The 27,930-nt window shown below is 42.9% G+C and overlaps 4 protein-coding genes across 5 annotated transcripts; 2 read left to right on the top strand and 2 right to left on the bottom strand.

The window, feature by feature from the left end:
- Window positions 1–128: 128 nt before the first annotated feature.
- Window positions 129–8,971, top strand: plekhg6 (pleckstrin homology domain containing, family G (with RhoGef domain) member 6). Its single transcript, XM_076154791.1, has 15 exons — window positions 129–329; window positions 1,686–1,905; window positions 2,329–2,463; window positions 2,712–2,843; window positions 2,966–3,061; window positions 3,146–3,196; window positions 3,469–3,618; window positions 3,706–3,816; window positions 4,651–4,800; window positions 4,899–5,033; window positions 5,222–5,341; window positions 5,424–5,556; window positions 5,708–5,823; window positions 6,184–7,646; window positions 8,558–8,971. Exons 1-15 carry the CDS (start codon window positions 310–312, stop codon window positions 8,751–8,753), a joined length of 3,228 nt encoding a protein of 1,075 aa, XP_076010906.1. The 5' UTR covers window positions 129–309; the 3' UTR covers window positions 8,754–8,971.
- Window positions 8,972–9,335: 364 nt separating this feature from the next.
- On the bottom strand, window positions 9,336–12,096 carry lag3 (lymphocyte activating 3). Its single transcript, XM_076154792.1, has 8 exons — window positions 11,903–12,096; window positions 11,654–11,774; window positions 11,325–11,545; window positions 10,746–11,012; window positions 10,295–10,612; window positions 9,941–10,198; window positions 9,728–9,849; window positions 9,336–9,474 (listed from the first exon to the last, which is right to left on the bottom strand). The coding sequence occupies exons 1-8, from the start codon at window positions 11,946–11,948 to the stop codon at window positions 9,379–9,381; spliced, it is 1,449 nt and encodes a 482-aa protein (XP_076010907.1). The 5' UTR covers window positions 11,949–12,096; the 3' UTR covers window positions 9,336–9,378.
- A 3,717-nt stretch (window positions 12,097–15,813) lies between these two features.
- mrpl51 (mitochondrial ribosomal protein L51) lies at window positions 15,814–17,531 on the top strand. The gene is made up of 4 exons (XM_076154744.1): window positions 15,814–15,968; window positions 16,126–16,228; window positions 16,806–16,913; window positions 17,207–17,531. The coding sequence occupies exons 2-4, from the start codon at window positions 16,138–16,140 to the stop codon at window positions 17,401–17,403; spliced, it is 396 nt and encodes a 131-aa protein (XP_076010859.1). The 5' UTR covers window positions 15,814–15,968; window positions 16,126–16,137; the 3' UTR covers window positions 17,404–17,531.
- Window positions 17,532–23,947: 6,416 nt separating this feature from the next.
- Window positions 23,948–27,772, bottom strand: tapbpl (TAP binding protein like). 2 transcript variants are annotated; one of them, XM_076154816.1, is made up of 9 exons: window positions 27,706–27,772; window positions 27,429–27,494; window positions 26,961–27,170; window positions 26,580–26,858; window positions 26,049–26,249; window positions 25,642–25,809; window positions 25,414–25,517; window positions 25,034–25,259; window positions 23,948–24,937 (listed from the first exon to the last, which is right to left on the bottom strand). In XM_076154816.1, exons 2-9 carry the CDS (start codon window positions 27,475–27,477, stop codon window positions 24,870–24,872), a joined length of 1,305 nt encoding a protein of 434 aa, XP_076010931.1. In that variant the 5' UTR covers window positions 27,478–27,494; window positions 27,706–27,772; the 3' UTR covers window positions 23,948–24,869. The 2 variants fall into 2 exon arrangements, with proteins under 2 accessions (XP_076010931.1, XP_076010930.1); XM_076154815.1 differs by having other exon boundaries at window positions 27,429–27,768.
- Window positions 27,773–27,930: the final 158 nt, after the last annotated feature.

Raw genomic sequence — 27,930 nt, 5'->3', positions numbered from 1 at the left:
CAACACAGTTACAGCGCCACGAGACAATGATTTCCTCCTCTTACTCAGCGATCAATAAGCCTGATTGACTAAGAACAACAGTGGATCATGACACAGTGATCAGTCAGCACCTTCTTCTAAACATTTTAGGTGCAACACATTAACCAGCCCTGAGCACCGATTTGTTGGCTGTAGAATCCAGTTGTTCTCGTCCGGCCAGTTGCAGAGGGCAGGGGTGCAGGTGAAAGGAAGAGAGGGAGGGACCGATCCCGGCTGAGCGAAAGAGGAGGAGAAAGCTAACAGAAACCAAAGATGACTGTGTGAAACAAAATGGATCCAACCAAACCCAGGTAAAGGCTTTATTTTTATTTGTTTAAAGCATAAGTGCCGGTGTAAGAAGGCTTCAGCGTGTTTCAGAGCTACATGTTCCTTAGTTGACATAAGGTTTCACTCTGACACCTTGTGATTGTATTTCTGTGAGCTGTCACAGACTCTACTGTGGTATTCTGATCTGTTGATTCAAGTTAAATAACAACCAGCAGGCTTCTGTCAATAGACGCAGTATTGATCCTAAACCGTGTCAGTGTTAGAACTCCAATTTGATCGTAGAAGAAACACTTCTAGTCTGCTACTCTGGGATACAGTGATTGTAAACAGGTATGTCAGTGATGAAATCATTGTGTGAGTCTTTCATGTTTGACAGTAGTGCACAAGCGTGTTTGTGCAATACACAAATTTGCATTCTGCTCGTCTGTTTGTGTGCCTTTGCTGCACCTTATACCGGCATGACTGATGAGTGTGATCACCGTTTCCAGGCAATGGGAAACAGAGAGGAATTTCTTGGAGAGTTCCCTTGGAATTGAGACACATTCCTCCCTGTAACCTAAAGCTTTGGCAGGACACGCTATAGGTTTTGATGTCAGGTTTGTGTGAACTTATGTCACATGAGTCCAGTTGTGACACTACAAGCTGCAGGGCTGTGTAAGCGGAGCTGTGGCCGTGTGAACCAACTGGTGTCCTGTTAATGGTCTTCACAGCTCCTGTGATGCTGTAGTAATGCTGTCTCTTTGATCGCCATGCTTTAGCTCTGTCACTTTGGTGTCACAGTTTCTTTACAATAGCGTAAAGAATAAACCTATACACAGGCTCAGACCTTGTGATTGTTACCTGACCATTTCCTTACAAATGAATGTTGCAGTGAAGCTAAAGTGTGTTATCTACAGGTATACAAAGGGGTTTTGTCAGGTCTTTTAATACAGGGACTAAATGTAAGCAATTAAACATTACTGCTGCTCTCTGATGCCTTTCTGTGATTGACTTTAGCTTAGTAAATCTTATATATAAACATGATATTGTCTTGTATTTATTTTTCTCTATTGTGTGTGTAGTTATTGCGTAGTCCACCTCCACCTATGTATCACCTATCAGTCAGTGATACAGGATGCAACACACACAGCTTAGTTTATATCAGAATGTTGTCTTGCCCTGTAGTTTACATGACCTCATTCTGTCTTGAGGTCGAGTTCATTGGTTGATCTAACTTTAATGTAGCATTGACACCCAAAAGAAGACAGTAAACCGGTTCAGAAATGATCTATTACAACGTCCTGTCGCTTGTAAATCATTTCCTTGTGCTCCACTGCTTCCTCAATGACCCCACACACACCTTCATTTGGCAAAGCGTGACCCTGTTAGTTTATCCACAGCTTCTCTTCAAAGGCACCAAGTATAAACAGCGGTGGGGGAAATGAGTCATCGATGGATGAAACAGCTCTGCAGTGGAGAGATGGAGCGGAGGGGGAGAGGCAGAGGGATACAGACGGCAAAGAGTCAGAGGTTGTTGATGGGACGACGTCAAATGCAGACTCAATCATCCACCAGAGGGGGTCAGCAGACAAACAGAAGTTTGGTACATCAGGCTATCAGGTACAGAATGTGTCAGCCTCTTGATTTATGTCACAGCAGAAGACCTTTGACCTCTGTAAATACTTCAAATAAGTGCACAGGTGGATATGCACACCCTGGATTCATATATTGCTCAATGTTCCATAGGTGGGTCCAGTGGGAACACTGAGGACTTGGGAGGGGATTGTTTACTTTCTATGTTTAGAAGGTTACACATTTTAAAGGCTGATTCCAGTGATTTTCAGATTTAATATATGAAATTAAATTTGTAATTTGACGATTTTATTGTATAAGAGTATCTAAGTACCTTAAGACTGTTTTGTGGTGTTGTATTTTTAAATGGGTCTGATCAGATGTACCCATAGCAAAAATAATTGAAGTATTTAAAAGAAGACGCCCTGATAAAACCCACTTGAACATACAATGTCTGATACTGATTTGCAGAGACGGACCAGGCAGAAGGTCGTGACTGACTTTGCAACAGCGAGCAAAGGAGCATCAGTGGGAGCCAAACCCCGAGCTGCACTGAGACAGGTCTTATTCAGCCAGGGAGTGTCTGACAAGAACGCAGCGGCTGAGGTATTCTGCTGCTCATGGCTGTATAGGCTGACATGTATGGGGACAAATACAGACACAACAATGCCACCCACTCACACAATCAACTGCAGTTCTACTTGTTCTGCTCCTTTGACATTTAAATATACTCACAGCAGCTATTGTGCTGTCACATTTCCCCTTTCCTCTCTCTCACTTCTGTTTTGTTTCTCTCGTTCTACTTTGTCCCTTCCGTCTTCTTCTCTCTTCCCTCTTCTGTCCCCGTCACTCAGGAGCAGCTGGACGTGTTGAAGCAGACGCTGGAGGCTTTCGCTGTGCCGATCAGTCTGAGGTGGAGATGGAAAGAGGAAAGTCAGGGAACCACGCTGGAGAAAAACTGGACAGACATAGTGCACTCTCATTCAGTACGGCCTTTTAATGGCTTCACCTTCCTTAGAGCTTTTGTACATTCTCTTAGCATCCATCAATAATCGTGTCCTTCCATTTGTCTTTGCTCTCTCCTCCTCTGACCTCATTTCATGGCCAGACAATGTCTAAAACTCAGAGGCACCAACAGGAGGCGCTGTGGGAGTTTGTCCACACTGAGCTCACCTATATCAACAAGCTTATGATCATCAAAGATGTAAGATACTAAATGCTGAATCATGTCAGGAAAGGAAAATGAGATGTTCTACGTGAGGTTTGATGGTGCGTTTGTCTCTCTCAGCTGGTGATTGCAGCCCTCATAAACGTGCACCAGCAAGGATTCCTCCTGGAGGTCAGTCTGTGCTGCATTCGTCTCAGATGAAAACACTCACACTCTCTGAACCGCACATGTAATCTGCAGGCCTATTTCCACTGTTTTGCATACCACTGGCACACATTTGTGACACAATGAGAACATCCGCTCTGCCTGATACAGAAAACGCATACAAGTGGAACATTTAGCACAACAGAATGTTTGAAGATTTCCGCTGAGGACACGGAAAGTATCACACAAAGCCGCCTGCTTAGGTTAAAAGGATGATTTTTCTTCTTTTTCTGTGCCAGATTTCACCCGAGTTGCTTTTCTCCAACCTCCGGTCCATCATCAGTGCACACCAGCTTTTCTGGCAGGAGGTCATATATCCCATGTTACAGGAAGTCCGCAGAACAGGCAAGCCCTTTGACCCCTTGAGGTTAGAGGCTGGGTGTCTGCAGGTAACACTGGATGAAAACACATCTGTTATTAGGAGTGTGTGTCCGCATATTGTTCTCCATTCATCCTTTCCCCCTCATGTCCTATAGTTTCCTGAACGCTTCGCTTCCTACCTGCGGTACTGTTGGGAAGAGGAGAACACGCTTGAGTTCACACGCAGAGGGACTGAGAGCAACCCGCATCTCCAAGTTTACGTCCGGGTACAGTAGCACAAAATACACACCTGTGAATCCAGCTGCACCATCAGAGTTGTAGGTTATGCCACAAAAAGGTGAAAAATATATAATATAAAAATACAGAGTCATTCATTTATGTTGATATGAAACATGGAAAAGCAGCAAATCATGGTATTTAAGAAGGTGGAACAAATTCATGCTTGGCGTTTCCACTTGAAAAAAACGAGAGATTACCACAAACATGTTTCTTGTTGCGACACACTCAGAGGACACACACTCACAAGAGTTATCAATTGTTAAACATCTATTGCTTTTCTGTAAACCAACTAATTAGTTAATCGTTTCAAACTTACTAGTAAACACAAACATGCACATTTATGAAGGTACAAGGTCACTCACACACACTTTGCAGCAGCTCACCCTCATAAACCACATTGTTATCTTTCTGAATGGAATGCAATGTGATGACAAACTCCTCTGTTATTAATGGAGGTGTTGTGGTTTATGTTATTTTCATAAGCTTGTGAGCTCCCCCGCTCCCCTTGGGACAACCACTCGTCACGCCAACGCCACCTGCCAATGATTCAACCTCAGCACATAGTTGAAGGCCGCAAAATTGAATGCACACAAGTCAAACAGGTCTTGACACAAAGCTTAGGAAAATTAAAGCCACGTTCCAAGATAATAGAAAGAGGCACCAGTTTAGAGCAGGACTTATTTGCTCAAATTTACAAACTGGTGCATCAGATTATCTTTATATTATATTAGCAGATTATGGCAGTGTGAGTCTGTGGTTTTCTTCTGCTTTTTGAAGTATTAGGAATTTGTCATTATTCTTTGTGTTTCCCTCCTTTTCAGTGGGTGGAGACTCACCCGATGTGTGAGCGAATGCGAATAGGGGACATGCAGGCTAAACCACATCAGAGGATCACAAAGTACCCTCTGCTGCTCAAAGCTGTGCTCAAAAACAGTCAGGACCCACATGTGCAGCAGACAGTCAAAGGCATGGTGAGGACTGCAGCACAAATGATATCTGCATCCTGTTTCAACCACTGACTCCAACCTTCTTATTAACCTACTTCATTCCTTCCTTTACTCCGCTGCAGTTATCCACTGTGAATGATTTTTTGGAGAGCATCAACGACTACCTGAGGCTGAAGGACGAGGAGCTCGCCCTGTCCATCTCTGCTCAGAGGGTGGAGGGATACGAGGTGGAGGGAATAAATGAAGAAATCGACAAGGTTGATTTTCTTTTCATATACTGCAGAGAAAAGCATGAAAGATGAAACACAAAGTGACAAAAACACACTGAATGTACATCAGCAAAACACAGTATGACAGTATGTTAGAGAACATAAAGATGATAGGCAATGTATCATAAAAACAATGTATGACTTTACACTGATTATCATTCATGCCTCCTTTGCAGTTTGTTCGAGAGATTTGCCAGTTTGATTTGACGTGTCCCATCAGAGGCGTGGGCACTGAAGTCATCCGGAAGTTGCTGCTGGAGGAGAATTTAAAGATTCGGGGCAGAAAGGACAGCAAGGTGAGTGCTGAGTGGCCATACGTTTAACCCTGCCTCACAATTGTCCCGACTTACTCCCGTTTTCTCACACATGCTGATGCAGCTGGAAGTGGTGGCTCTACTTTTCTCCGATGTTCTTCTAATGACCAAAGTCCAAAAGAAGGGAGAGAGACTGAAGGTAGTTCGCCCCCCTCTGGCCCTGGACAGAACTTTCTGTATACCACTAAAAGACGGCTGTGAGTAAATCCTCCAGTAGACACGGATGCAACATAGGCGGCATTGTGAATCGTCATGAATCTTCTCGTCTTCTTGTCTTCTCATCTTCTCATCTTCTCATTTTCTCATCTTCTCATCTTCTCATCTTCTCATCTTCTCACCTTCTCCCAGGTTCATTTGTGCTTGTGGAGGTCGGTGAGCTTTGGTGTGCTATGAATGTCTACATATTTGCAACCAGCACCTCAGACAGCTGTGCCAGATGGGTCTCCACCATCCTGCATGCACAGGTAACAACTCCAAATGAAACTTCTAGAGTGACGTTACAGGCTAATTCTGTTTATATTTTGAAAGGTATTTATTTTCAAAAATAGATGGAGCAAATGAAAAGAAATGGAAGTCAGGTCAATGTTTCAAAAGAGCAAATGTTGTGCAGATTGATTTACTGAAAGAAGAAGTAGAAGATGTTCAGAACTTAAAACATTGAGCATGAAAAAATGGGGATTATTTTAAAACCAATGAAAGAAAATGAGAAATATGGTCCCACACCTTTTTCTGTTGGACTAAAGTTTTTCCAAATTTCAGTTAGTAATGTAGCTGTATGAGTCATTGCACTAAACAGTGTAAATGTGTCTCTGGTGTGTTGTCAGAAGACACTGAGGGAACTGAGAGACACAGAGAAGAAGACGCAACTTCAGAACCGGAAAATCCAGCAGTTGGAGGCGGAACCTGTACTGGAAGCTAATGTGGAGAAATCGCAACATCCCCACAGGCAATCCAGAGAAGAGACTTTTGTTGACAAACTTAAAGAGGAGCCTATTTCCCCCCTGTTAATAAATGGGATGTTAATGTCGAAAGCTCCCGAGCCACAGTATGAACCTCCACATGAAGTAACCACCAACAACACTAAGCCTTCTATATGGCCAAACAGGTCCACTGACAATCAACATAAATTACTGCTGAAGGGTTTAAATCGCCAGCAACAAGCAGTGCAAGAAGTTGAGTGGATCGAAATGGGAGTCAGAGAACAACGCAGGACTCACAGGGAGGAAGAGGAGGCAGGGACTCAGTATACGGCAGAAGGGAGGCAGGAGAGAAGGGTGACCTGGAACAGTCAGGTGCAATCGCAATCTGTTCCAAATCTGTATGCTAATTCCACAGGGGAACTTTCTGTGGACCCATTAAGACACCAAGACAATGGCCCACATGTTCTCTTACTGGGTGGATATCCAGATATTGACTATCCAATCAACCAATCAGACACGTTTCCCCTTCCGAACGGAGGGTACCAATCAGCGGCTCCCTGGGTGATGCCTGAGTTTCAAACAGTGACAAACGAAGGAGGAAGATCTTCAAGGACAGATTCCGATTCCCTCCCAACAAACCAGGAAAGCAGGAGAAATGGCCGTTTGGAAGAAGAGGAACCTGTACCAGAAGCTTGGGGCTTCTCCAGACATTTGAGGTCTCCTGGGTTGCGGAGGAGGAGGTTAGTCAACAGCCATCAGGGCCCCTCTGCTCAGATACCCAAGCAGGGGATTGTGGGCTCAGGACTGGCTAGGTCTACATCAAACACCAACTCTTCCTCAAACTCTGACTCAGACAGCAATCACAAGAGAAACTCCACTTCCTCTATCCAGAGCTCTGATTCCCCTCGGGTGCTGAGGACTGTGAAGTCAAACCAAGCGATTTTGTGGAACATGCCAGATGACAGAGCCTCTCCAGATCCTGTTACGTTGTCTGATCCTGAGCCACCTGAATATGATAACAGGCACGGCAAAAAAACTCAGAGAAGCCAACAAGGACTCAAAGCTTCCAGTCTGGAGGGCCTTTTGGAGAGAGCCAAAGGCCGAGTCAGAGACCGAGATGGAGTAAAGACAGGGCGAATTGTCACAATGCCCGGTAGGCAGCCAAGGAACTGGCATCCACCCCCCTCATTCCCCAACACACCATCACTGTCACACAGTGATGGTGTGATGGGGAATGAGGGGGGAGAACTAGAGACAGACTGGGAGGAGGAGGAGGTGGAGCTGATGAGGCGCAGGGCCCTAAGAGTGAGCCAAGGATGGAAGGAGCAGCTGGTGGATGGAGATGAAGATGAGGACAAGAAGGGCAGGTAAGAAAAAAACACTTTTGTTATCATTTATTGTGTGGTTGTAATAATATGTGGTATAAGTTTTTTAGAATCAAATTTGAGTCTTGATGCCATAGATGAGGTCCAGGTGCACTTATGAAAGCAGCAATTACAGCATGTAGATACATTTGCAACAAAGGTATACCACACATAAAACCATACAGTGTTCTCTGTAAACACTGTAGTATTACAAGCAGTAGTTTGCAAAAATAGGAGCTACTATGTACTAACCTGAAATACGTTTGCGTGAATCTACAAGACAGCTTTGAACAGCACATTGCTGTCATACACAGTTCATGTGCGTGTTACACACTGAATAATATGTGACATAAAGAAATTTGCCATCTAGCACAAACTCGTCTTAACCGCCACATCTGCTGCATGTACTGTTTTGGTAAATGTAGGCTAGATCATGGAGAGATAAAGGTAAGAATGGTCCATGCTGACTCACACTGTAACTGGTCCCTGAATAAAATATACACTTTTTTTATTGAGTCATCTCAAAGCTTGACTTTTGAAATGAGTTATGGTTGAAGTGTAGGCAGCTAATAGACATTTTGTTCTGTGAGAATGGAAACTTCCATTTCTGTCTGCTCTCAGTGATTCTGCCTCCAGTTTTATCTTATTCAAAATTTTAATATTTTGTTAAACATCAGACATTTTGTATGCAAAATATATTATTATGATATATTATTGGACATTTTTGTTTGTTTTATGTTATTGCGATCTTATTTGATGTGTTTGCTGTGATTTTGCATCTTTGGACAAGTAGTTTATTACTTAAACTTATTATTATTTGATGTGCCTGTTGTGTCTTGGGGGAAGAGCCTGCACATGTAAGTGGTAGTTAGTGTAAAAACAAATCATTTAAACCATCTTTTTTCTCTCTGCAGCCTTGTTTTTTCGGATGGTGTAAATGTGGACTGGCCAGGCTGGTGCTTTGATGATGAAGAAGTCATAGATCACATAAACCCTGCGGACTACGGCCTCAGAGACGAGGGACTTCTGGAGGGCATCAGCCGAACATTGACCTTTTGGGATTTTAACAGAATTGCAGATCAAGACGATGGAGAATGCAGCCAGGTGTAGCTTTGAAGGTGCAATACCAAAATGCCATCATCTAAAGAGCCGAGATCACAAACACTCACAGTACGCTCCGTCAAAGTTCAGCTGATGAATCTGAATGACAGAGGGACAATTTTAACAGGAAGATGTTTTCCATTTGCAGATGCTTTTGCACAGATATTTCAGGATATTGTATCAATTCTGAATATTGTTCTTTAATGATTCTGTAATTATGTATCAATGTGTAAAATAATGTAACATATACAGTACAGTATATTTATAATACCTACACACCTGTGCTCAGTGTGTTTTGTAAATACAACATTTTTATCAGTACTTAATTTATATTATTTCCCATCTGAGATTGTATATATTAAAGAAACACACACACATTTCAGTGAAATGTATTTTATTCTAAATCCATTTTTATTCTCAACATATAGAAAAAACATTTACAAAAAAATATTTACAACTGCAAATTTAAAAAGGAAAATTGCAATGTCGGTCCTGCTACAAATGTCTGCTCTAGAAAATATGTACAAAACTTGTGCAAATAAAAATCTCCCGAATGACCGCAGACAGGGAGAAAGTGGGTCTCATTTCAGTTAAGAGCAGCTTTTTCCCGCCATGCTTCTGCTTGAATGTGTCATTACTTTTTAACTTGATGCCTTTCTCTGGCCTCCCGTTCATTGGAGATGGTGTGAACAATAGTCTCCAGAGCAGGGAACTGAAAGATCTTCTTCCTCTGCGAAAAAGAGATACGAACAGTGGTTAAGATCTGATGTGTTAACTCAAGCACCCATGAAGTCATTATTTCTAATTGTAAAATAAAAAATAAATAGTAAATATCTGGTATGAGATGATTTTTTTTATGTAAGGACTTTATTAGATCCCTTAATTTTAGATCTTGGTTAGAAATCATTCTGAGTCGTTTTTAAATCAACATGCTTGAGAGAAAAAGTCTGAATTCAAATCTGAATACAGGAGGAAACAATTACCCTTTGATAGTTCTTGTATATCTGAACCAGAACGACCAGCAGGACGAGCAGCAGAAAGAAGAGGCCGATCACTGTGGCTGTGTTATGTGAGAGACCAGAGGAACCGTCTCCTGTCAGTCTACCTGTGAGGACAAACACAGCAAATACAGTCAGATGAGAAGGCCATGACATGACAGATCATATCTGTGGACAGAATAACAGAAGAGAGCTTACTCATCACTTGAAGCTCAGAGGTGACATTTCCCAAACTGCCTTTTTTCCCATGGAAACGACACACCCATTCACCCAAATTGTCTCCTGTCATCATGTCGACCACGAGCTCCTTCCCCTTCTGGATAGACCTAACAATCTGGGTGCCATTGAGGTCATAGGTCACATGAACCCACTCGTATCCAGTGATCTCTTTGGGGTCGGACAGATGACAGGTCAGTTTTGCAGGGGATCTTTTGTTTGACCGGATGTTGCTGATGACTGTGAGGAGAAATGGGGAAAAAAGACAAAATATGTAATCAAATGGATCGTGAATGATTATTAAAGCACCTGTGAATCATTAATGTATAAGCTTACTTTTGGCCACGATGAGCTGCATACTTCTAGTCAGCCTTATTCCTTCTACCTTGGCGGAGCATCTGTACCTGCCCCCATCCTCAGACCGCACCTCGGTTAAATTGGCAGACTTGTCCCATGGGTGGTTAGAGGACACGATGGACGGAGCAAATGAGGGAGGAAGGAGGTGAGGGGCAGGTTTAGAAAGAGATCCAGTGCTCAGTCTTTCCCAGAGGGGGTCAGTGGGGATTAAACCAGAGGAAAACACACAGGGGAGAGTGAGTGCTGATCCCACTGCAGCGTACACTCGGGTGTCGTCAGTGTTTGGGTGGACAATGCCTGTGAAAGAGAAAGAGAGGTGTCATAGTTTTTGGGCCTTGATCCACTCACAGAGGAATTACAAGAAATAGGAAATACAGATTTTAAAACAGAAACCAACATCTGCATTTTCAGGCCGTCTTTTCTATCTCACCTCTCACAGACAGAGGCGCTGTAGCTCGCCCCTGTGTGCCTTTGTAGCTCACGTCACACGTCCAGTTTCCCGCCAGTCTCTCGGTCGCTTTTCCCTGCACAACGCTGGCTGTGTCTCTGTTTGAGGTGATCACTTTCATTTCAGCCTGAGGCCTGAATGGGGCTCCGTTCAGTGCCCATTGTGTAGTGGCCAACTCAGGCCAAGGAGTCACGTTACAGCGGATCGAAACTTTATTCCCCGAAAGTGAAGGTGATGAGGAGATGGAGACTGTAAGGAATAAGAGTAAGGAAAAGATTATTGACACACTTACTGATGCATCTCAGGCTAATTCTATTCTATAACAAGGATCCCTAATGTATGGAGGGTTTACATTTGGATTGTATGTATGCAGTACTGTTTTGGGATCTTTTAAATAAATTACAGAAAATATTTGATTTCAAATCATGTAGATGTGCATATTAATATGTATGTAGTGTAAAATGTGATATGTATGCATACTTTATATAGATCTAAAGTTGAGTCCAGTGAGATGAAGATCTGTATTGTTGGGTTGTTGTTGTTTTTTTTTTTTTTTTTTACCTTTGATGACTCTGAGCATGACTGTCTTTTGAACAGAGTGCGTTCTGTCTTGCACTTTGCAAGTGTAAACTCCTGCATCATCGTCCCTCACGTCCCTGATGTGCAGGTTGTACTCGCCCCTTGTAAACTCTGCCTGGGGGCTGTGTGCGCGTTGGGTCCCATGCTGCATCCAAGCATGACCCCAAAACCGCATCCCACTTCTCTCCTTTCTCAACACAGTGCTGTGAACAGAGGTGCAATAACAGGACAGTCTGCTCAGCATGGAGATCAATTTGAGGATTAAGGGAGGCTTGTTTGTGTAAGTTTGAGGTAGATGCTGTGTGTCTTACCCTCTGCCTTCTTTACTCCACAAGACGAAAGGAGCAGATTTGGAAGGAGGGTGACATTCACAGGGTAAAACAGCCTCAGAGCCTGACTCGGCTATCACCTCAGTTATCTCACACTGAGCCCCTGGAGGGAAAAAAAACACAAATTTAGTCTGAGAAAAATAGTGACATTCAGAGTACAAAGATCAATGCTGGGTTCGTCGCTTCAAATTGTAAAAAAAAATAAAATAAAAGTAAAAAAAAATAAATTACCTGTTATGAGAGAGGAAATCACTCCAAAGATGAGGTATTCCCACATCTTCTCTTTCCTTTTTTGAGTTTGATCAAAATTGATCTGCTTATAACTGTAATATTTCGAAGCACTGTTTCTCTTATTCAAGCTTTTTTCCCTGAGTAAGCGTCCTGCTCTTTACGTGTTGCATCCTCTCAAGACTCTAGCAGGGCTGGTGAGGTGTATATATGGGCTGTGGGTGCCGATGGGGGTGGAAAGGAAGAGAATCTGGTAGTTTCTTTGTGATCACGTGACTGCAACTTTGATGCGGTCTGGCTTTGTCACGTCATATACTTTGGAAACTGTAAGACAAAGAGGTAAACAGGGAGACCCACTTCCTCCCACGGATTCTCTCTCATTCTCTTTCTGCCTCCCACTTTTGTTTGACGTGAAATGTATGTACATGTAGTCTTGGGTATTAGTGTATGGCTCATGTACAACCATTCAACTGATCTAAAAGTGTCAAAATGTCAAAACAGGAGATCCAAATTTTCATCTCACATGGTATCTTCAGTTAAGGAGATTTTCATGATTTGATTCCTCTATAATTGCAATTTCACATGATACTTGAGTACATTTCATTGCTAAAACCGAAAATATTGGTTTATTTTAGTCTACATAATAATTATAAAAACAAACTAAAAAGAACAGATAGGTGCAGAATTTATTGTTGTAACCCATAATAAAGCTTCTGTCAAGCAATGTTCTGGTGCTAAAAAAAAGACTGAGCAGTGTGTTACATTTACCCTACACACACTGTAGTGAATTAGCACTCAGCACTTTACAGTTCAGCTCAGTATCATTTACAGAAACCTCAGCTTGAGCTCTGTGGAACAGAGATGGTAAAAGTGCAGCAAAACCGTCGTCCGTCATCGTCACTGCCAGTCAGTTGCAGACGATGATTATCTCAGAGCTCTCATCCCCATCAGCAGTATGAGAAAGAGGCAATGCATTCCGTCATTTGTTTGTTTATGAAAGATGAATCATTCTCTTGGTTTACATTTCTTACTTTTCCTGTTCGTCAATAAGTCTCGCTCTGCCATTCCAGCTATGACCATGATATGGATCCGCCCAGTCAGGCCCGTGCAGCAGACCGCATACAAAGCTTTTATTTGGTAATATGGTAATAACACATTTACATGTACAACTAATAATAACTACTAATTACAGTTTTTCTCAGTCCCTTTGGTACATTTCTGAGATTCTTAAAACAACTTGCTCCACCTCCACATCATCCAGTCACTTGTGCACATCATGAAAGCAATTATCTAGACATTAGACATTAGACAAGTCACTACGAGCAAAATAGTTGAACCACCTGTCATAATATGTTGAGTATATTCTTTGTACATTTTCATTAAACTGTGTCCTGTATGGATGAATTTCTCTCCATTGAAGCTTGAATTTCACCAATGAAGCATGTGTGAAGGCAAGACAACTTTATTTATATAGCACATTTCATACACAAAGTGCTTGTGCTTGTGAAGCGTTAGATCAACCAATGATTAACCAGGAGGTGTAAAAGGACACCACCTTAAGTCCCCAATACATCACAATTATAGTCTGTCAGTCAAAGTGTGAAAGTGAATCCTGTCCCATCTCTTGCAATCAATCTCCCACACACAGGTATGTGTAACTTTGTACTGTTGAACTTGATATCTGCTGTACAGAAAAGGTGCTGCCTTGTGTATCGGTCATCGACATCAAAACCTTTGCCATAGTTTTCATCAAATACTTTTTAGAGTACACTAATATACTGACAACATGGCTAAGCATTTGAACTATCTTGAGTCTACTTTTGAGCTTTTGAGAGATAAAGTAAGGATTTTTAGCAAGTTACAGGTTTGCTTATTGTCTTAGATAGATAGATAGATAGATAGATAGATAGATAGATAGATAGATAGATAGATAGATAGATAGATAGATAGATAGATAGATAGATAGATAGATAGATGCTCTCACACACTCTTTGCACACACACTCTCACAGATGTGTTGATACATGTGAGTGGGTGGGTGGAAGCTCAGAGGTGTTTTTCTTCTGCTTGTGTCGACTTTTTCCATTTACTTCAGGCTTCTGTGAGTGATACTGATAGTCATTGTCTTTTCATCTCATTGAGCCTGAGCCGCCCTCAGTCCTCACATCAAACACGTCCACTGTTCAAATGTAAATCAGCTGCTGTCATATTTGTGCCACACTTTGGTGTTGTGGTGCAAAGACCACCGCATAAACATTAGTGATTGCTGGGGGCATGTGTGTGTCACTCAGCATGAGGTGGTCTTTCTTACAGCTGATGTTTAGTCACCTCCACTGCATGTGAATATGAGGTTGAGCTGGTTTGAGTGAAAAGCCCCTTTTTATGGAAACACTTACATTTTGATGCATGTAGATGAATACTATGTTAATCAGGATTACCTTGGAAAACAGTCAAATAGCGATTTTTCTGAGAGGTTCATCAAATGAGTCGTCTGTTCCTTAATATCTCACAAATGCAGGTTTTCCTTTCTGATTGGAGCATTATAAACGTTTAAGAACCAAATGAACACTTGCAACATTAGAGGCTAACATGTATGGTGAATTATTGTAAACTGTGCTGTGGTTGAATTTCAGCAACACATGATCGCGCTTCTGTGTAGGTCTTGCTTGTGTGTGGGTGATAACAATGTAATGTTCCACTGAGTTTTACTGGCAGCGGAAACAGAAGTGATTAAACTGCGTCTGAGCTGACTGAAGGATTAAAGGTGTCAAGTTCAAGAACTGCATGTGCCAAAGATGCAACTGTGATGCTTTTGATTCCTTCTATGCATAACATTAACCAGGATATTTGAAATGATTCCATTTTTTATTGCTTTATTTGTTTATCTCACAGATGTTTGCATTTCTTTCCACCCCTGCACAAAGTTTTGCAAATATAAAACAAAGGCCAATGTAATATTTATGGTATATAAAATAACAACTCAAATCATTTAAATGTAATGAAAGATGCCCACACATGCACTTGTGCAGAGGAGCAGGTTTACAGTGAACAGTCTGCAGCTGGGTTCTGTTAAAGCATCATGGAATCTGATGTTTGATATTGTTTTTGTTTTTGTCTCAGCACTGAGAACTAAAGATCGGTTTAACTGTATTGGTTTCTTTGAAAATGACAAACAGTTCCATCCAGCTCTCTATTACAGTAAGACTGAAAACTGAAAGTAGCTGTGTGCGTGTGTGCGTGTGTGCGTGTGTGTGTGTGTGTGTGTGTGTGTGTGTGCATGAGTGCATGCATGCCACAGGGGGGATGGAGGTAGAGAGAGAGAATGATAAGGAGGAATGAGAATGAGATTGAATGACAGATTGAACAAACGGCCTGCCAGTCTGCAGGTTTGCATTCCTGCTCAGCAGCTGATCTCACTGATTAGTTTGCAGTCAGATTAATTCATTTAGTATGAAACCAGCAGATTCTCTGGCCACTATCTCTGACCTTCATAAGTGGATTTTAACTGATGAAAATCCCATCTTTTTATGTTAGGACACCTTACAATTCTCACCAATATACTGTATAACTTTCAAGCTGAAGTTGATCTATTTTGTCACAAAGCAGCAGGTTCAACATTTGACAATGGACTACAGGTCTGTTGTCCGTCTGTAATGTCTGTAATAAGCTCTGTAAACATAAATAATAATAGTATTCGACTCTGTTGCCGCTAGCGCCCTCTATTGGTAGAAAAACAGAGTCAAAGTGACAAGCAGAGGCAGGGATCCTTGAACGTTTTCTTCACCAAAATTATGATAATAATAGTTTTTTTTTATTATTCGGTTCATAGAGCACATATGTGTTTGACTATTAAAAAAAATGACGATGCGTTTGTTTTGTTTATGCGCCGCTCGAACACTACTACGGTAACGGCGCGGTGCATTGTGGGACTCAAAGTAAGATGGAAGCGACCAGTCTGTTCACGTTAAATCTGCAATAGCGTCTATATTTCTGTCCAACCTCCCAGTTTATCGTTATAACCACAAAAAACGACTCTGCTAGAATACGATCACCGACAGACGCGAATATTGGTAATGTTCATAATTGTAATACGTTGTGAAGTGCTAACAGCAGCTAGCTGAAGCTTAGCTAAGGTGTTAGGGGTCAGTGTAGCTAACCAGAGTGTTTGCGCTGTTAACGTGAGTGTTTACGCTGTTAACGTGAGTACTAACGTGTGTTTCATTCCAGGAAGCCGAGGCCATGGCCGTGCTGGGAGGTTTGCTGAGGACCGGAGCGTCTCTGTGTCACTCTGCTGGCTCTGTGCTGCAGTCCGCCAGAACCATTTCTCTAGGTAAGTGTAACACTGTGTCATGGTGGCTCCGTTTACTGTATGTTTGGTCTTATCGGGATGTATGTCCCATCTAACAGTTTGAGATGTTCACCCCTCCTTCTCACTCTACACCCTATTCTCTCACTCTTCAACCCTCTTCTCTCACTCTTCATCCTCTTCTCTCACTCTACACCCCCATCTCTCTCTCACTCTTCACCCTCTTATCTCACTTTTCATCCTCCTCTCTCACTCTACACCCTGATCTTTCTCTCTCTCACTCTACACCCCCCTCCTCCTCTCACTCTACACCCCATCTCTCTCTCACTCTACACCCTCTTCTCTCACTCTACACCCCCTCTCTCCTCACTCTCTATTTGAGTGTGTGTGTGTGTGTGTGTGTGTGTGTGTGTTCAGCATACCACTTATGTGCAGCTCATCTAATAGCAATATCCCAATACAGAAGGGAGGGGGGAGGAATGTCTGGAATTCCATTATCCAATCTAACATGCCACCATAATAATAATAATAACAGCAGTCAGACTGTGAGACCAGGTAAGGCCTTAAATTCAGTATTGATGTGATTGATGTTGTGCTGCAGGTGTGTGCTGCCACATCAGGATGCACGCCATCCCCCAGCCCAAACACGTGGACAGGTGGACCGAGAAGAGAAACATGTTTGGGGTGTATGACAACATCGGCATCCTAGGTGAGTGTCCCCGCTCCTGCTCGCTCCAAACAACATGTACTGATGAACAAAATGGAAGGAAAACAAACGTCCTCCAGGAAAAGAGACAAGTCAGCAAGCCGCCACATCTTGTAATTACTCAGTCAGTTAGTTGATGAATCAATGATTGATTATTGGACGATCATAGTTCAGAAAGACTTTTTTTTTCTCCCTTTCTTTCTTTTCACACACACACACACACACACACACACACACACACACACACACATTCATACAGTTTGCAGTAAATGATCTCCTCACTCTTGTGTCTGCAGGAGATTTCCAAGCCCACCCTCGGGACCTGGTTGTGGCCCCCAGCTGGCTGAAGGGTTTCCAGGGTAATGAACTGCAGCGTCTAATTAGAAAGAAGAGGATGGTGGGAGACCGAATGATGACGCTGGACCGACACAACCTAGAGAAGAGGATCCGCTTCCTCTACAGACGCTTCAACCGCACCGGCAAATACCGATAACATGGATCCACCCACATACACACACACAGCTTCACATCAGCTGTTATTGATGAGGACTGTGTGATGTCATGCTGTCACTGATGTGTACATTTGACTTTTTTTTCTAAATAATAATCTATATAAAGAAACATTGATGTGTGTGGAAGTTATTCTGGTTACAAGCAGCTCACCTGAAAACTCACAACATATAAAAGTCAATAAATTACAATATAATCTAAGAAGGGGCTTATTTGCCCTTTTAAGCAAATTACGCTTTAATTTTGAGGCGCAGACTTGTAAGCTGTAGGTCTCAGATGTCAGGATGTACGAAGTTCAGAGTTCAAAGGTCAGAGATGGAGCTCACAGTCATTGCTCTGATAAATGCCACTTTCTACTAAGGCGTAGCTATTTCTTATTAAAGGTAATCGTGCTGTATTGATCTGTAATGTGCCAGGGTTGCCAGGTTGTGAAAAGCCTCCTTGTGCTGGTGTATCTTCTTCTCCTGCATAGCTTTCTCTGTCATGTTCAGCTCTTAAATTCATCAGGAAAACCTCTGATTTAACCCCTTATCTTCTGTGGAGGGGGAAACTAAAGAGTCTGGACCCAAATCCACTCGACAACATTGACATCAGCAGACTAGATGGGTCAGCGGAGGAGAAGAACTCGTTATTTCTTACTGGGCAGATGAGACGTGACTATTAAAATGAGAAACGTGAGCTCCTTTATGACACAGTAACATTTAACACTGCAGGCCAGATGGCAGCACTTTTACATGTGAGTAAATCACCAATACAGGGACATGGAACAAAGCAAATGTAGACGATTCAGTACAAAAAAAAAAGACTAATACTTCTATTTAAAGAACACTGATACATTATTGATCCATGTCTTTTCCCCTTATGCTATCTGGCTCCTTATCTCCGTTTGAGCCTTGCATCCTCACTTTCCCAGGGCTATTTTTGTTTCCACTCCTGCACTCTCACTTCTATGGAAATGTGGATAAAAATAGGAATGAGGTGAAAGGTTATGATCCTATAAAGCCCGACTGGACAGGGATCTTTTACAATCGGGGATGAGGATGAGGAGTAGAGAGGGGGGGGGGGGGGTCGGGAGAATCCCACCAGGCCAGAGGGAGTAAACAGTCGAGTCAACACTCGGCTGTACCGCAGTGTCGTCCTATCCGACACAGAGAGCTGCAGTACTGCAAAGTGTGAGGGGAGAGAGGAGGGGAGGGGGGAGGAAGAGAAAGAGGGGGGGGGGGGGGGGGGGGGGGGAGAGGTACCGCACCGTCGTTACGAGTCCAAGTCGAAGAGGCAGGAGGGGGAGAGACGCATCATTGCAGTGCCAGGAGCCCACACGGTGCCATAACAGCCCACGCAGGAGGAGGAAGAGGAGGACGCGCATCCCGGCCAACACACACACACACATACATACACATACATACACACAGACTCGGAGGTGACTGCGCGTTCATGACCGGACCGGACTAATAACTAATAACAACAAGGCGTCTATAGCCCGGCAGGGGAGCTGACGACCGGAACGAGTCGGACCACATGCGCCACGCAGAGGCTCCCGTGGGTTCCTCCCGAGTGGATTACACCGCACAACTACTTCCCCTCTGAGATTACACGGAGTGAACCCTTCATCCCGACGCCAGTTTCGGTATTGCGGCACTTTGCTGTAGACATCGGCTCCACTGCGGCAACATCCTCCAACATCCTCCAACATCCTCCATCTTCCTCCAGCTGCTGATCGCGCTGCACTGTGATCACTTTGCTAATTGAACATTTGGACTCCGGGTTGGATCGCTGCCCTGTATATCAGCTCTCCGGTTTCCAGTGATCTTGCTGTTTTCCCCCCCGTGGTGTTGCACTTCAGACCCTCCCTCCTCCCTCCGCTCAGCCCATCACCCCTCCTCCGCTGCCCGTGAGTCAGGTCCATACAGCTGCATAGAAGATGTGAGTATTCATGCGGATTTTCTATCGCTCTCTTTTCGTCATAACGTCATTCTAACACACATGAAAAGAATCGACAAATGTATATTCCGATCAGTTTTTGCTCCTTTGATTTGTTTCCCATCTTGGTTCGCACTGATTTCTTTCAGCTTGATCAGTTTTGCTGACGCAAGTGATTTTCTCCGTCACAGCGTCTCCGAATGTTGCGTCCCAGCTGTTATTTAACGATGAAGGTGGCGTCCCATTGTCCTATTTAGCCAGTTTCACTTCTGATTTGAAATGTGTTAATATGCAGAATGTTGAATCTTGTAAAGCATATTTGGGAATAGTGATTTTTCTGGGAGTCAAATATTTGATTATTTTTTGGTGTTGAACATCAAAACCATCGACCGATAAACAGCGGTCAACTTTTCATTTCCCCCTGCAGTGTTTGTGATTTGAGTTAAAGCCTCCAGCAGCAGCAGGCTGAGTCAGTAGCTTCTCCCAGAGGAGCTCCAGCCTCTTGATTAAACCTCCTGCACCCATTTCTTCCCCCCCTGCTGGATCTCTCTTTAACCCTTTCCTCCGTCCCTGCACATCACTTTCACTGAGCTCAGGGACTTCAATTCTATTTCCAGCTTGACTCCTTTTGTCACCCCTACTTTGCATACATTTGCACCTCCAGATGCAGTTTTCCTTATTTGGATTTCACTAAAGACCCATGTAACTAATAATTCATGAACTTAATTGACTCCTTCACCTGATAAGCTCTTACACAAAGCCTTGCTCAGTTCCCATTAAGAGATTCACTCGACTAGCCTCTTCCTCTTGTGCTCCTCTTTCAGGTCTGCCCCAGATGCTGCTGCCCCAGGTGGAGCCCCCGGTGCTCCAGGAGCCCCAGGGGCAGATGGAGCCCCAGGTGGTGGCCCTCCAGCCCCACCCAACACCTCCAGCAACCGCAGGCTACAACAGACGCAGGCCCAAGTTGAGGAGGTGAGATGGACCAGGACAGACTGGGATGCTGGCCTGGTTTTCATGCAATATGTTGAGAGTATTAACGTATAGCTGAGAAACCTCATCAGTGACCGATTCATGTAAGCCATGGACGTCTCCTTGTTGTTTGATAGAAAGGCCTGGTCTCATTAATACATAATGACCTCTGCTGCAATTTGCCAGGAGTTTGTGACAACTTGCTCATGAAAGTCTGATAGCTTCTGCCACTGTTACGCATCTTAAACTATGCAATCATCCTCTTTGTCTCTCCTCTCTCTCTTCATCATGCTTCCTTACCGCTCCACTGCTGTGGCTAGGTGGTGGATATAATGCGGGTTAATGTGGACAAGGTATTGGAAAGGGACCAGAAGCTTTCAGAGCTGGATGACAGAGCAGACGCTCTCCAGGCCGGAGCCTCCCAGTTTGAAAGCTGTGCAGCCAAGCTAAAGAACAAGTACTGGTGGAAGAACTGCAAGGTGGGCAAGTTAGTGTGGGCGCGTTAGGCACATTGTTCTCACTGAGAGAAAACATATTCTAGTCTAACCAATAACAGATTCTAAAGTGTAAGTGTGAAACAAATCTGCAGCTCTGATATTTCAATGTGTCCAACTGTGCCGAGCTGTGATGCGCTGAGGCGAAAACACAGCGTCTGTGCTGCGGACGCCATCACACTGCTCTGCACCCGCTAATCTGTTAATGAGCAGCCATGGACGATTTCACACATGCTCCAGGGGGAACGGGGATAAGAGTTTTCACTGCCAACTCAGAAATAACAATCATTTTAATAAAAGAGTGCATCTATACAGCAATGCAAATGCAAAGGATTCTAAACCCCTGAACTGTTTTGTCTGGATTTGATTGTGTTTGATGCTTAATGAGCTCATGTTAGTTGCATGCTAAGTGCATGTGTGTCTAAATTCCACCATCATCAGATAAATGTAATATAACACTTCTTCTCCTTTCAGATGATGATCATGATGGGGATCATTGGCGTCATTGTGGTTGGAATAATATTCTGTGAGTAGACAACAGTTTCCCAATACAAATATGAATCAGTTGATGTAGCCCTTACAGGTTAATGTACAGGTTCATATATTGATCTAATAAAACAGCATACAGAGAGGCTGAATATTTGCATTTCTGCTCTAACAAGCTGATGTCTGGTCTGCCTGCTGCCTTCACTTTCAATTATTTACAACTACTTATTACAGTAAATTATTGATATAATATCTATTTTACCTGTTCTACATTAAGAAACAAAGATAGAGCGACACAACAGAGAGCTCAGCTGAGTGTCCTGTATTTGGTTTGTCACATGCATTGCCGGATCCATTAGACTAATGACGCTCTCTCTCTCTCTCTCTCTCTCTCTCTCTCTCTCTCTCTCTCTCTCTCTCTCTCTCTCTCTCTCTCTCTCTCTCTCTCTCTCTCCCCACCAGTGTACTTCTTCTACTGAGCGCATCAATACAGAAGGATATGGACTTAAGAATGATATGAGAGGGAAGAGGGAAAAAAAAAAGAAACCCAAGCTCCACTCCTCCCCGTTTATCTGTCCTCTCTTCCCTCTCTTCACAGTCTTCCATCAAACCATCATTGCACTTATACGTGATAGTAATGTTTAGGTGTCTCTGCTCTCTTTGTCCCCCCTTTCCCTCCCTTCTTGTTCACTTCTCTTTCTTCCACTGTTTTGGCCTGAAGTCTCACCCTCTGCTGTCTCTGCACCTCATGTATTATTGAGGCACTAAGGGAAACTGGAAGGAAGAAGGGGAAGGAGGGGGAGAGAATATCCCCGTGACACAGCAGCAACACACAGGGCTAAGGCGATTGAGATGGAGGGAACATACAAAAGCACTGGATGACAAATACATGTGTGCTGGGAGATTGAATAAGATTGCAGTCCTTTCTATTCCAGATACGCCAAAGCTCGTTCATATCCCCTTTTTTGAGAGTCGTACCTTTGTAAATTGCCTAACTGACATACTCCTGCCACAACTGCTTCAGTCATTACTAATACTTATACAAGGTCATAGTAAGACTAAAGATTATGATCATTTTAGTTGTATGCGTATGTGTATTTGTGATCCAAACAGTGTAGCTTTATTAATAATTTGCTCTCGTCCTTTCCTGCATAACTTTCTCCCACTTTGTCTCTTATTTCTGCAAAGGTGAGTGATGATGACGAGGATGATGAGGGTGGCAAACGAGAGAGAGAGATGAAAAGTAGACAGACACAGTGAGAGTAGAAGGGAAGGAAGGTGGGATCTAGGGAAAGATAGTTGGAGCATTACAACATTTGTCCCATACACATCAGTGAAATCTAATTGTGGACCCATAGGAAATTATCGATAAAGTAGTTGTATGACCTCACTTCATTTGTACCTGGGTTTTTGTACCACAGGCAGTAGCATGCTTAGTGGCGTAGTATTATGCACAGTGAGAAACACACACACACAGACACACACTAACAGACAATCTTCTGTGTACATGAACTGGCTGCTCAGAGCCAGAGGAAGGACTCTCTGAGCTCTGACAGTCACAGCCATACATGAATGTGTCGCGTCACATTTTAAACAGGTTTGTTCTGAGAGCAGCATTTGATAGTTTGATTAAAGCTATAAAAAAAAGAAGAACAATTATAAAGGAATGATGCGGAAACCTGCACCCACCGGTCGGTTTCCAAATCACCACATTTACAGAGACGCTCAGTAAAGCGGTAAAGGCCATTATGAGAGGTTTGTTTCTAACTTGCATGGCAAACGGTGTCCATAGTTTTGCCTATTTGTATGACCTGTGTATCTGCCATTTCTGAATCTAACTGCCGATTGTACATTTTCTTTTGTGAGTGGTTTAAAGGACCTGTGTATAATGTATCTCTCGTCATGATAGTTACTGCTTATGCAATGCAATGATGCTCAAGTTTGAGTCCAGAAATTTGTTGAATTCATTTGCTTTTGAGAGAAAACTTATATACAGAAAACAACAAATGCTACTGTAGTGCACTGGTAAAATCATGTAGTCCCGTATGAGTAGAAGCATAGTACACCTCTGTCAGATTAGGCTCCTGAAAATGTGTTTATAAATTCTTTCAGGTTTTTTGGGGGGTTGTTGGTTAGAACTGAAAATCTACTTTTCCTCTCTTCAGAATGAGTTAGAGTTGCTAAAAATGTGAAAAAAATATGATTAACCTTATGTGTAAATGTCATTTACACATAATGATAGTGATTCATCCAAATGACCTAATGATATTGTGCAGCAATATTATTAGGTCATGTCCTTGTAGGTAATGAAATTCCAGATCGTGTTTTGTGATTTACATCCTGAAAATGTGGCGAGAGATGCAAATGGATTTGTGAAAAATGTTCAAAATGCATGCTTACCACTTTTGCTGATGCCAATAAAGAAACCATCAACAGAACTGTGTGTTGAGATTGCTGTTCTGCTCTCTACACAGGCCGGTGCAGATCTTTTGATGCGTCAGACATTTTTCCTTATTCACAAGTGTACTAGGATATACATGACGATGATGCGTGTGTAATTCAGAGCATGTAAGCCACGAAACACCCATCTTGAAATGTAAACCAGTGATTTGTCTACAGCACATTTTATAAGAACACAGCAGATAACCACATCACAAGTAACTTGATATACAGATTTTAATGTGTTGGTTGTCATACAGTCTCATGTCAAATTTTGAGGAGATGAGTAAATGTACTTTATGTGCATTACTGCTCCAAATGACATTCAGCTAAATATACAGATATTTAAATAAGAACAATCACATTAAGCCTCACACAGTACAATTACAAAATGTCCCAAACTTCAATTACTGAAAGACTACCATTACTACCACAACAAAATAAATATCGTCCCATAATGACACTCATCACTGCCAAATGAGAGCAACCAAAGATAAAAACAACCTTTAAATACACAGAGAGCAATGTGTCTTATCAGAATGTCTGCAGATATCAAAGAATGGAAGAAATTCAGACACATTTGTAGACAAATTGTGCAACAAAGTTCTAGCTGATTTCTCTCTGCAGGTTTGGCTTTGTAAAATATAGTATGTGCAAGAATAGCAGGCACATAGAACCAGGATGAGGATGACAATTGGTGTATGTTGTATGTCCATGTACAAATGGTGTCAATTTTACAACCTCACATAGGATTTCATATTTTGCTGCTGTTGACTTCAAGTAGTTCTTACAAATAGAAACAGGATTCAATCAAATGTTTATGTTGCTACTTACACTGAAATATAAAACATTTTCATGACTTTTAAAGTCTGGTGTCTGAAGAATTGACTTTCCAATATTTTGAAACATTTGGGGACATGCAAACTTGCTTGTTTACATTAAATGCTTGGAATTCTAATGGTGCTCTCTGCTAATTATTACCCGTTTCTTCAAATTTGGCTTTGAATGAGTGGATCTTACATATGCATAAAAACAAACATTTACAGCATTTTCTTCTTCTTCACACATTTATCTTTTCCAGTTCAGTAGTTAGACAGATACAAATTCAGACTTTTCTGTGGCTAAAAAACCCGCTGTTCATCTATCTCATCACCTGGTAGAAGAAAAGTACGGTGATGACCAGGAGCCCCACAAAGAACCAATAGGAATCTGTTGAGTGAAACACAAAGGGGGCAGTTAAGAGCTGAAGATCTGACATCAAACACAAGCTGCACATAAATGAACAACCGTGGAACGATTGAATACCTGGCTCAGGATGTTCCACCAGCACGCTGACAGAAAGAGGAGAGCTCAGGGCTGCATGTGACACCCTGCAGGTGATAGTGGTTCCAGCTGTGATACTGGAGGGCAGCGGGAGATGAGAGGTCAGGGAGTAAGTCCCGTCACCGTGCAGTCGATGGCTGGTGAGAGAACCTTGATGTGGGAGGACTGTAGGCTCTGTCTCTCCTGTAGAGGAGGACAACCACTCCATCTAAAACACAGACAAGAGTGGGGGCCATGTGCGATAATGCCACATCTGCTGATATGACGAGTTTAAATCTGTGATATTTCCAAACATTTCTGGCCATGATGCTCCCTCAGACTGACAGGATGACAAAACAGCTCAAAGCACAGCAGCTACACACCTGAGCGTCCAGTGGGTAATATTTACTGCAGTGGCAGCTCAGCATCTGCGGAGTCTTTGTGTTCAAAACCAACTTCTGCTCTGACAGAGAGACATGAGGCGGCTCTGAAACAAACAGAAACTGACTCATTGGAAAGGAACAACCAGCTACACCACCTGGTAAATCAGTCTAATAAGTCAAACCGACAATACATGACGTGGTGTGAGATCAGATGACGGTGAAACCTACGAGTAATATGGAGCTGAATGACCTGCTGGGCGTGGAAAAGGCCGATGCTGACTGTGCAGATGTACGTCCCCTCATCTGAGATACGAAGCTTGGTCAGACTCATCGAGGCATTATTCTCACTGGCCACCAGGGGGACATCCATGGCTGAGCCTGGCCTCTCAGTATGCACTGGGGACAGACACATGACAAAGCACTGCAGATGAAAATGAGCTCCAAGAGACCTAATGGCAACATTTATGTTTATAATTGTACATGGTCCCTTACAGATAAACTACGAGATAAGAAAACCAATGGGGGACGCAGACAGGTATAGTGATCAATCAGATATTCACGCCATATGAGAAAAGTCAACAGGAACACATTTGAAGGCCATTTCCTGGGTCACAATATGTATGCAGAGCCCTCACCCAGCGTGCTGCCCTCTGCATCATCCAGCCTGGTCTTCATCTCAAGCACCTTCTGTCCCTGTCCTCTGTGCTGCCGTCGCCATTCAATGACCACTTCCTGCGTTGAGGGCATTTCCTGCTGTCTGAAGCCACAGTTGAGGAGGACATCACTTCTCAGAGGGCCAGAAACAGACTTAACACCAGAAAATACCAGGAATGCAACTGATGGGCAAGAAAGCAAAGACAACAGATTGACAAACTTAAACTTCAGCAAAATGTTACTAGTTTTCAGACAGCTTTTATTCATTTCTGACTACTTGTAAGGTGACAATAGTAAAGAAGTAATTATTACGTTTCTGTTGAGATTAGATTAAAAAATTGATCAGTTTTCAAACTAAAATTTGAGGTAGAAATGATTAAAAATAAAAAGCATTTTGTCATTGTATGTGCATGTTGTGAATAATGTACAGAACATAGTGGAGAAACAAAAAGTGAAACAATGTAACAACAAAACAAATGTAAATTTGAGGAATACTAAGTTTTAGATCTCACCCTCAGTCAGCACTGATCCTGACTGGCTAAGAGGCAGACCCAGTTTGTTCTGGATCAGAGTTTCTCCCCCTGAATGATTCTTCTCCACCGGCAATGTCTGCAAGATCAGTGCAGTGCTGAACTCTTCTCCCTCCACACTAATGGACACCATGAAGTAGGCTGGTCCTGGTGTCTCCTGGGAGCCACGCGGGAAGTAACGGCTTATTTCACACATCACTTCCTGCTCATTGCAGTCAGCATGGAGCAACATCTCTGCGTTGGGGATCTCAGGTGATGACACTGAGATCATCAGAGAGAGGAGAGAGAGAGGGAGGAGCACCAAATGGGTCATCATGGTTTGTGCTTACATTTATCCAGACTTCATACTAAAGCAGAGCAAACCTTTGACCTCCAGAAGGATGAAGTCTGGATCAGGGACAGACGGCGGAATGAAGGGAGTGAGTGTTTCCTCGGTTTGGTCTGAACTCACTGCTACATCTCTTAAAACAAGAGTGGCTTGAGTGCGCGTGAAGAGAGCGCCGCCTGCCATTCCACTGAGTCCACCCTCGTCCAGCAGCGCGCAGGACAGCACCACGTCTGCAACCCCCTCAGCTGAGCAACAACACGCACATGACAACAGGAAACATGCAGGGAATGACACACGTCACACATACACATGTACCTAAACAATCCAGAGGGCTTCACCCACTTCTAACATAAACTAGTGTTCATATCATGCAGTTATCAGCAGAGTGTGTGAAGACTGTGTGAAAGTGAAACATACTTTAACTGAAAGACTGACTTAGTGCAGGTCATGACTGTATTTATTAAATCATATATGGATACATCTTTCACACATAAAACTCTCACCAGAAACGAATGTCACGAAGTATCCAAACAGTATCACTCCAAGGGTCATCTTGGAGTCTGTTGCTTCTTTTAAAGTGCGGAGCAAGATGGAAAATGACATCAAATAGCACTTTCACTTTTGATTTGAACAGCTAACAGCAGTTCACCGTGTTTCCATTAACAACTGCGTTATGTTCATTTGAACTTCAACGCAATGTACATCTGCACAACAGCTGTACAACAAACATCATCTTTGTATTAGTTAACAGTTCAAGTTAAAGTGCGACTGCGTCTGTACCTGCCTGTCGGAGAATGCGCAGTGTGTGTGCGTGTGTGTGTACGGAGGCTGCAAAGCAAAAGTGAAAGCAAAGGAGAACAACGACTCTGTTTAAAGGATCACGAGTGCAAATCATCTCACCTTATAAATGAATTCGTAATTTTTAAAACGACGTATCTTAATAGCTGACGATTGCAATAATATTGGGTAAAATGTAGACACATCTGTTGGTAAAAAATATGTGTT

This window comes from Genypterus blacodes, unplaced genomic scaffold (genome assembly GCF_046128005.1).
Source record: "Genypterus blacodes isolate CSIRO-AG114 ecotype Tasmania unplaced genomic scaffold, CSIRO-AGI_Gbla_v1 ptg000063l_1, whole genome shotgun sequence".
NCBI classification, from domain to species: Eukaryota; Metazoa; Chordata; class Actinopteri; order Ophidiiformes; family Ophidiidae; genus Genypterus; species Genypterus blacodes.
The sequence above is the reverse complement of the archived record's forward strand: the minus strand, read 5'-3'. Positions and strand labels throughout refer to the sequence as shown.

Bases quoted from the DNA above. Each gene is read 5' to 3' on its own strand.
- tapbpl (XM_076154815.1), bottom strand. From the start codon at position 27,528: ATGTCATTTTCCATCTTGCTCCGCACTTTAAAAGAAGCAACAGACTCC. The intron at 27,171-27,428 runs GTGAGAGTTTTA...GTTGTTGCTCAG, and splicing joins CTTCGTGACATTCGTTTCTG to CTGAGGGGGTTGCAGACGTG. The intron at 26,250-26,579 runs GTGAGATCTAAA...CTTGCCCATCAG, and splicing joins AGGATCAGTGCTGACTGAGG to TTGCATTCCTGGTATTTTCT.
- plekhg6 (XM_076154791.1), top strand. From the start codon at position 310: ATGGATCCAACCAAACCCAG. The intron at 2,844-2,965 runs GTACGGCCTTTT...TTTCATGGCCAG, and splicing joins ACATAGTGCACTCTCATTCA to ACAATGTCTAAAACTCAGAG. The intron at 5,342-5,423 runs GTGAGTGCTGAG...ATGCTGATGCAG, and splicing joins GGGGCAGAAAGGACAGCAAG to CTGGAAGTGGTGGCTCTACT.
- mrpl51 (XM_076154744.1), top strand. From the start codon at position 16,138: ATGGCCGTGCTGGGAGGTTTGCTGAGGACCGGAGCGTCTCTGTGTCAC. The intron at 16,229-16,805 runs GTAAGTGTAACA...GTTGTGCTGCAG, and splicing joins CGCCAGAACCATTTCTCTAG to GTGTGTGCTGCCACATCAGG. The intron at 16,914-17,206 runs GTGAGTGTCCCC...TTGTGTCTGCAG, and splicing joins TGACAACATCGGCATCCTAG to GAGATTTCCAAGCCCACCCT.
- lag3 (XM_076154792.1), bottom strand. From the start codon at position 11,948: ATGTGGGAATACCTCATCTTTGGAGTGATTTCCTCTCTCATAACAG. The intron at 11,013-11,324 runs GTAAAAAAAAAA...TATTCCTTACAG, and splicing joins CATGCTCAGAGTCATCAAAG to TCTCCATCTCCTCATCACCT. The intron at 10,613-10,745 runs GTGAGATAGAAA...TCTCTTTCACAG, and splicing joins AGCGCCTCTGTCTGTGAGAG to GCATTGTCCACCCAAACACT.